Here is a 7,301-nt window from a genome sequence, read left to right on the forward strand (position 1 = left end):
TATGAGATCCTAAGGGGGGGGGTTGAAAGTACAAAGGAGCTAGGGAAAGGTGGGTCTCTGCTCGGTTGAGACACCTCGACTGAGGGCAAGTGTCACTTTTTCTTTCTCTTCCCTGTATACCCTTATTGTACTGACTCCTTTCTTTCTTTTTTTTTTTTTTTTTTTTTTTTTTTTTTTTTTTTTTTTTTTTTTTTTCCTGTGATTTCCTGTAGCACTGACTGTCCTTTTTGATTGCGTTGAAAATTGAGATCTCGTCGGTAGTAACGTGAAGCGAGCTGTTAAGCCGACTAAGTGGAGCGTGCAATCGGCTCGCGGGGCTGGTCATATAGTACATGAGAAATTGCTTGAGATATTTGTGTTTCTCGTAAAGATCCATTACTTTGGCTTTTCACGGCGGGGTTTCGGAGATGAATTCTGAGCTCGCTGCAGATGATGTGTAGAAACTTGGGTGAAGTGAGTGACTTTGTCGTGCTATAACACATGTATGTGTAGCAAGCAATTGAGCGAATGCAGTCTTCTCAGGAGTCGGTTCATACTGATTCCACTTTAGTTTTGATTCAGTAAATTAATGAATTCTATATTCTAGGTATCACCACCAACCTCTTTCTCCCCCTTCTCTTGCACCCCCTTATCCTTATTCTTCCCCTTGTCTTTATTCTTCCCTTTGTCATTCTTCTTCCCCTTCTCGTTATTCTTCATCTTCGGATTCCACTTTTTCGTCAACTCCGCCGGCAATTCCTGCACAATCTTCCCATCCTCCCAAATCTTCCCCAACCCAGCCTTCCGCTCAACAACAACATCGAAGAACTCCAAAGGCACGAAGCTCAACTGGTTCCCGTCCCCATCATCCTTACTCGAGGCCAGCCCCTCGCTCAGAATGACCCCGTTCTCACTGCGCCAGAACGGACACCCTGCTTCCAGAGCTTTCCTGAGGTTGACGTAGATAAGGACCTGTGCGTCTCTGCGCATTCCTGAGATCACACGCCCGTCGTCCAAACCTAGGGGCTTTAGTCCCTCGACGGTATGACTCGTCCCATCAGTATGCAGCGGGAGAACAGACTCAAGCGTTGGCCCTGTTGCAAAGTGTACATGGTTCCGTCCCATACAGCGCAAACCCCCAGATTCCAGAATAGCCGGCCACGAAGAGTGATACGTCCCATGCACAACAGTCGACGGTAACTTATCCTGCTCCGAAAGCGACAATTTCTCCAGAAATGCCGCTGCGTCCACAGTCTTGATACTATGTCCCTGCGTAGCCCTGATGAGGAAATTCGTTGGATCAGGGTCTTTCACTGTAAGTGCTTTTTGTGTGCTATTCTCCTGTCCCTCCGCGCTGGAACTTGTACCCGTAGCCGTACCCGGCTCTTGTTCCGTAATGCAAATCCCCGTAGGCGCAGCATCCTTATCAGCTTCTTCGGAAGGAATATGCAACAGCGCAAAACGCTTCTTATCCGATAACGCGACGGCATGGATAATCTCGGGGAACGTTGCTTTCTGGGACTTGAGTTTTCGCCATTCTAACTATATCCTAGTCATCAGTATCTCTAATTTCCCACATACCCATTAGCAGTTGACAAAGCATACCACATCAGCCACGTTGGCATATCCCTGAGCATCTATCTTCAATCCCTCGCGCTCGGCTGCATGACGGAGGATATAGCTCAGGGCCTTGGAGATGGCGATCTCGCGGCCTTGGGTGGGGTTATCTCTGCTTTTACGGTTGCGGTCTTGTTTCCCGGACATTTTTCTGAAAAAAGGCTTTCTTGTTTTTCGGAGTGAGAGTTCTGTTGCGAAGGGGCGAGTTGGAGGTTGTAGTAGTGGTAGTGGTAGTTGTAGTGGTCGTAGTGATTCGAGGCGGAGTCTCGGTTTTTGCAATAATAGGAATGGTAGATGGAGAGAGTCGAGATGAGAATGCTGCCTTCTAAAAATTCCCCTATAAACTGAATCTTGTCTGTTAGCAGTGGTTCCAATATCGTCAGGACTGGTTAGGACGGGCCTGGTAACTCACAGGTAAATCTGATTCATACAATGCGACTCGGGCTGTGATAAGTGGTATGTGATGATCATGCAGGTAACATAATCAACGCACGCAGCTTTTTTGTCTCTTGAAATATGCAAATGCAAGTTGGTGAGAGTAGAAGATGCTGTGGTGGGATGTTATTTTTTTTATTTTGACATCATCGGTGGGCGGTCAGATAAGATAGTGAGAGGGACCATCTACATACATATTTGAACGTGATCGAAATCACTCGCTGTATTTCTTTAAAGATCTAAAGAATAAGTTGAAATCACACTTGCTCCTATATAATCAGGTATTGGGTATATCCCGAAACCAAATATCCATCCCAAGCCAAAGTAACAGCAAAGACTATCGATCACAAATACAATTACACTCCGCAACAGGACAAACTTTATGCTTCATAAACCACTCCCTCGCATGATGCGCATGGAACCCGTGATTGCAATTAATGCAAAATACAATGTACCTCTTCACCGATTCATCCTCTGTAGGTTTGCGATCCTGGGCCGCTGCCGCATCAGCGGCGATGCTAGCTCTTGACATCGGATCTGGAGCGCCCAGCCAGAAACTGCACACTCCGCAGCGAGGCATGTGTCGGCCACACCGCGGGCATACCATGCCTGACATCGCTGCTGTGCCTAGAGGATTGCCGATGGTTGGGTGGATGACTTCATTACTGGCTGAGGGTGATGTTTGTGAAGAGGGGTCGTGCTGGGTGAGTGGTTTCGTGCAGTAATTGCAGGTTAAGCTGACTTGTTGGCGTGGCGGGTCGACTAGTCGTCGGCCGTCCCAGGTGACGGCAAATTTACGGGATCCGACATCGAATCGTGCGCGCTCGAGCTGGAGTTTCCAGGAGTTCATTTGCCAGCGGAAGGTTTCGCGCCAGGCTTCGAAGCGGGTTTTGAAGGGTTCGTTGTTGATGAAACGAGGGACGGTATGGCTCATGGCTAGGACTGGGGTTTGGATGTCGTTGAATGTGTTGATGTAGGATTGGAATAGATCCAGCGCTGGATGTCCGAGTCCCGTAAGGACGATTCCTTCGATGTTGCCTCGACGGATCACTGAAGTCGCCAACCGCTCCAGATATGCGGTAAGATCGTCGTCGGGAAGCCATCGCAAAGCAACCTCGATACGATATTTCAGGGGTAAGGTAGTCTCCTGGATCACTGAAGCCCAATCACCCTTACTAACCAGCGCCAGGATAGCTCGGGCATATGGATCGGTGAGTTCCTTCGCAATCTCCGCACATGTCTCTTCCCAATCCGGATCTGCTTCGTTCCTGCCCGCACCGGCAATCGCCATGGCAAGCAATTTATGGGCTTGAGTCGGTTCGTGGCTTCGTAATGCCAGATAAGCCAGCTTTGGTTCCTCTTGAAAGATGGCCAGCGCTGCTGCTTTCGTGTGTTGGTTTTCGGCTGATAGTGTCTTGACTAGCTCTTCAAGTGCGCGGTATGATAATGCTGCGCCGCAAAGTCGAAGGCAGAGACGGCGGTGTTCGGGATGGTTTGTTTGGCAGACCTTCGTCTCAGGCAGGTTGAGTTGGTCACGGACCAGAATGTTGATAGCTTCACGGATGGGAAGCTGAGGGGTGGTGCCCATTTGCCGACTCCGATGACTTTCTCCTGCATACTGTCAGTATGTATTTCCTTCTTTCTTTAATAGATGAAACAACATACCCAAGTCATCATTCCAGACATTGTTAATGCCCAGATAATTAAGGTCCAAACCATGTAAAATCATCGACTGACCAGCCGAGTCCAAACGTGCACCTACACAGTATCAGCACGCCTTCTACCCTGGGTTTCCGCATGAGACTCACGCTCCATCCACTCCCAAAAATCCTGTAAATAGGGATCATCAGCCAGTATTTGTTTGTTCTTGGCACCATCAAAGAGATACCCCTCTTTGCACCGGCGTCTATGAACAGTCAACAACGTCAAGGCTTCTTCGGCCGTCAATTGCTCCCCTAACGTGCCCAAAGCCAATAAGTCACGCTCCCGAGATTGGCGAGTCGAGAGATGTTCTGAAGATTCATCTTCTGCGATCACTCGTCGACTCTTCAGCCCATCTCTATCTTCTTCTAGGCGGGGTAGAACACGCTCACGAATCCTCTGAACAACCTCCGAGATGGGCAGGTCTGGATGTGATGAAGGGCCTATTGTTTTGAAGTCTGACTCCCCTTTGGATTCTCCGCGCACCAGAACTCCCTGGGAAGATAAACGCACTGGCGGAGCCGGCGGCTGGAGCGTGACAATCTGAACATTACCGTTTCCAGCAAGCGTTATGGCGCTCGGCTCATTCGATGCACTCATGTTCAGCGAATCGAAAGATACCACCCGTTCTGACTCCTTGCACCCACGCGAAGGATGGTTGTACGGGCTGCAAACATCGCGCACGTATCTGGTGTAGACCTTCTCCGGATAGTTCTTCAAAGAACCCTGGCCGAGAGTCTCATCTATGGAAGAACGATATTCTTCAGGTAGATAGTCCTTGGCGATATCGTAAGTTTTGAGATGCCCGGTGTTGGAGAGGACACTTAAGCAACCTCGTTTTGTCCGAGAGAAGCGCAAACTCCAGATGCTCGACTTTGGTGCGAGGACGTTCTTAAACTCGAGGGCATGGCCATCCTGGCCAGTTTCCAGGGCAGTACCTGGGCCTATGGCCGGTGCAGTATAGTGCGAGCCTACACGGCGATCCCAAACACAGACAGTAGCATCACTGCCTGACGAACAAGACGCGATATAATTCTCATCAAGCCAGTTAATGGCCAGATTATGCACACAGCGAGTCGGGAACTGCAAAGATGGATTTCCTGGACCCTCTGCACACCCACTATCAGAAAAGCTGGACACACATGCACAGGAAAAGACGCACCTCTCAAGTCATAAATCCTCACAAACTGCCCCTTAACACCCGCCACAAGCGTATCAGGCTGATCCTGAAAAAACTTAATACTAGTAATCGGCTCCGAACTCGCCAGCTTCCTCAATGGCTCCGCAAACCCCTTCGTCCCCCTCATTGACAACCGCTGATTAACATCCCAGATATTCAAACAAAAGTCATTCCTCACCCGATCCAGTCCCGCGGCCAGTAACCCATGCGAACTAAACGCAACAGCATTACAATACCGCTGACTGCGAATCGGGAACGAAAATGTCTCCTGAGACTCAGACCTCGGCTCGCCGCCAACGCCCATGCGCAGGATGGTCGCGTCGCCTGATGACTGCCCAACTGCGACTAGCGACTCATCCACAGGGGACCAGTCGAAGGCGCGGAAGGAGGGGACCTTAGTATGTGTTGATAACACTTCATGCTCAATGTTTTTGCCGTCAAAGGCTGTGACTTTGCATAGGCGAAAGGATTTCCCTGTCACGTCTGCTAGGAGGAAGCGTTGCTCCGTGGTGGTCGACGAGGGCGACCAGCGGATTGCTGCTTCCATGGTGGTTGTTTTGCACCAGATGTATAGCTTCAACGCAGAGGATGGCGGTTTAGAGTAGTCGCTGTACCCCTCCTGATTGCCAACGGCCTGGAGCGCAGCTTGCAAAGCTCGGGTGGATCAAGCTCAAGGGTGTTGCATGATGCCAATTGCGCATTGGGAATGACCACGACAACCCATACCCCACGAGGGTTTTAAGATATCCTGTATATCTACAGAACGGAACAAGAAGCAGCGATAAGAGACGAAGTTGGAGATTTGGATTATCTGATAATAGATGGAGAGCTCCAATAACCGCCAAGCGCACAGGAATCCACCCGCGCGTCATCCAAAACCTGCCTCTCTGATTGGTTGCTGGACCAAGATCTGGGGGCATCGGACCGACTAATGATCCGCTAGATTTTTGTATCTTTTTGTCCGGCAGCGAAAACGGAACACTCCCATATCATAACGGAGCACGGCCGCGATAATGCCCAAAGACAGACACTCCAGAGACATATCTCCTGCTCAGCGCGATCGTAGCGCCTACAAGCGCAAACACCGCGAAGCCTCCGATGACGCTCCACCGGCCAAGAAGAAAATCCAACTCGGAACACAAAAGCGCGAAAAGAACGAATATCCCTCCGTCAACGAACTGAAGAGACGTATTCGTGCCGTCAAACGACTCTTGGAGAAGGTGGACTTGCCCGCTGATGCACGAATCGTTCAAGAACGAGCGTTATCAGGGTATGAGAAGGACTTGGAGGATGAGATGCAGCGACGGGATAGGTCGCAGATGATCAAGAAGTATCACTTCGTTAGATTCTTAGGTACGTCTCGAACCCCATTTATAAAGTATATAGAGAGATAGCTAACGGGTCGCATGAAGACCGCAAATCAGCAACCAAAGACCTCAAGCGTCTCCAGCGCCGCGAAACGGAAACTACGGACCAGGAAGCTCTTGAGTCCCTCCACGAGGAACTTCACGCCGCCCGCGTCAGCCTCAACTACACAATCTACTACCCGCTCAACGATAAATATATCTCCCTCTACGCAGAACAGAAGCAGAAGAAGCCTTCTCAGTCTGAGTCCGCGGACGATACCTATTCTGGAGCTGATGAGAAGGATACCACTGTGACGATGACTCTGGCGAATACGGAGAAGCCACCCATGTGGTTTACCGTCGAGAAGTGCATGGAAGAGGGTACGCTCGATCTGTTACGGGAGGGCAAGTTGAACATCCCAGGAGAGAGTGGAGGGGACACGAAGAAGGCATCGACAACGACGGAGAAGAAGAAGGGCGTTGCCAAGAAGGCTAGCAAGGAATCGAAGAAACCAATGGAAAAGAAAGACAGCCGCACCAAATCAAAGCAGGAGCCGGAGCCGGAGCCTGTCAATCGAAGAAGCAGGCGTAATGCTGCCAGAGAAGAGGCGATCATGCGCAAGGCCCAGACGGATGACGGCGATGATAGCGATGGTGGTTTCTTTGAGATGTGATGTCCTTCCATCAGGGCATGCCATATTGTATCAGGATGGTGTGTATAGAGATGTTATATATCGCATGTGCATAGTTTAGGAGTTTGGGATATCAGCATTTTTCTTCTCAAGCAGGCTAATTAAGTACACTGATTATCTTCATCTTTTCTTCCTCTTGATCCCCTCATTTCTTCTACTTCTAATGCCATCATAGCTAAGTGTCAGTCAATTCGCGGGATATGCTTGACAATTCGCAAAATCCCAAAGCGTGATTGCAATGAGAATCTCCATAAACTGTCTCATCTCCATATTATCCCCAATATCTCAAGATCCACATGGCTGGGCTGCCAAGTCTTGCCATTCTGCCTTAACTCCAAAATATCGGTGTTT

General features: G+C 49.7%; 3 protein-coding genes across 3 annotated transcripts; 1 reads left to right on the forward strand and 2 right to left on the reverse strand.

Moving 5' to 3' along the window:
- Positions 1-514: 514 nt before the first annotated feature.
- Positions 515-1,817, reverse strand: EURHEDRAFT_409384 (tRNA 2'-phosphotransferase). The gene is made up of 2 exons (XM_040781066.1): positions 1,585-1,817; positions 515-1,521 (listed from the first exon to the last, which is right to left on the reverse strand). Exons 1-2 carry the CDS (start codon positions 1,741-1,743, stop codon positions 583-585), a joined length of 1,098 nt encoding a protein of 365 aa, XP_040641756.1. The 5' UTR covers positions 1,744-1,817; the 3' UTR covers positions 515-582.
- Positions 1,818-2,148: 331 nt separating this feature from the next.
- EURHEDRAFT_409386 (uncharacterized protein) lies at positions 2,149-5,729 on the reverse strand. Its single transcript, XM_040781067.1, has 4 exons — positions 4,895-5,729; positions 3,840-4,841; positions 3,697-3,789; positions 2,149-3,642 (listed from the first exon to the last, which is right to left on the reverse strand). Exons 1-4 carry the CDS (start codon positions 5,457-5,459, stop codon positions 2,369-2,371), a joined length of 2,934 nt encoding a protein of 977 aa, XP_040641757.1. The 5' UTR covers positions 5,460-5,729; the 3' UTR covers positions 2,149-2,368.
- Positions 5,730-5,925: 196 nt separating this feature from the next.
- EURHEDRAFT_449586 (Efg1 domain-containing protein) lies at positions 5,926-6,932 on the forward strand (the record flags this gene model as incomplete). Its single annotated transcript, XM_040783823.1, has 2 exons — positions 5,926-6,265; positions 6,325-6,932. 2 exons carry the CDS (start codon positions 5,926-5,928, stop codon positions 6,930-6,932), a joined length of 948 nt encoding a protein of 315 aa, XP_040641758.1.
- Positions 6,933-7,301: the final 369 nt, after the last annotated feature.

This window comes from Aspergillus ruber (assembly GCF_000600275.1).
Source record: "Aspergillus ruber CBS 135680 unplaced genomic scaffold scaffold00004, whole genome shotgun sequence".
Taxonomy (NCBI): Eukaryota; Fungi; Ascomycota; class Eurotiomycetes; order Eurotiales; family Aspergillaceae; genus Aspergillus; species Aspergillus ruber.

Bases quoted from the DNA above. Each gene is read 5' to 3' on its own strand.
- EURHEDRAFT_409384 (XM_040781066.1), bottom strand. From the start codon at position 1,743: ATGTCCGGGAAACAAGACCGCAACCGTAAAAGCAGAGATAACCCCACC. The intron at 1,522-1,584 runs GTATGCTTTGTC...ACTAGGATATAG, and splicing joins ATGCCAACGTGGCTGATGTG to TTAGAATGGCGAAAACTCAA.
- EURHEDRAFT_409386 (XM_040781067.1), bottom strand. From the start codon at position 5,459: ATGGAAGCAGCAATCCGCTGGTCGCCCTCGTCGACCACCACGGAGCAA. The intron at 4,842-4,894 runs GTGCGTCTTTTC...GTGGGTGTGCAG, and splicing joins GAGGATTTATGACTTGAGAG to AGGGTCCAGGAAATCCATCT. The intron at 3,790-3,839 runs GTGAGTCTCATG...GATACTGTGTAG, and splicing joins TTTTTGGGAGTGGATGGAGC to GTGCACGTTTGGACTCGGCT.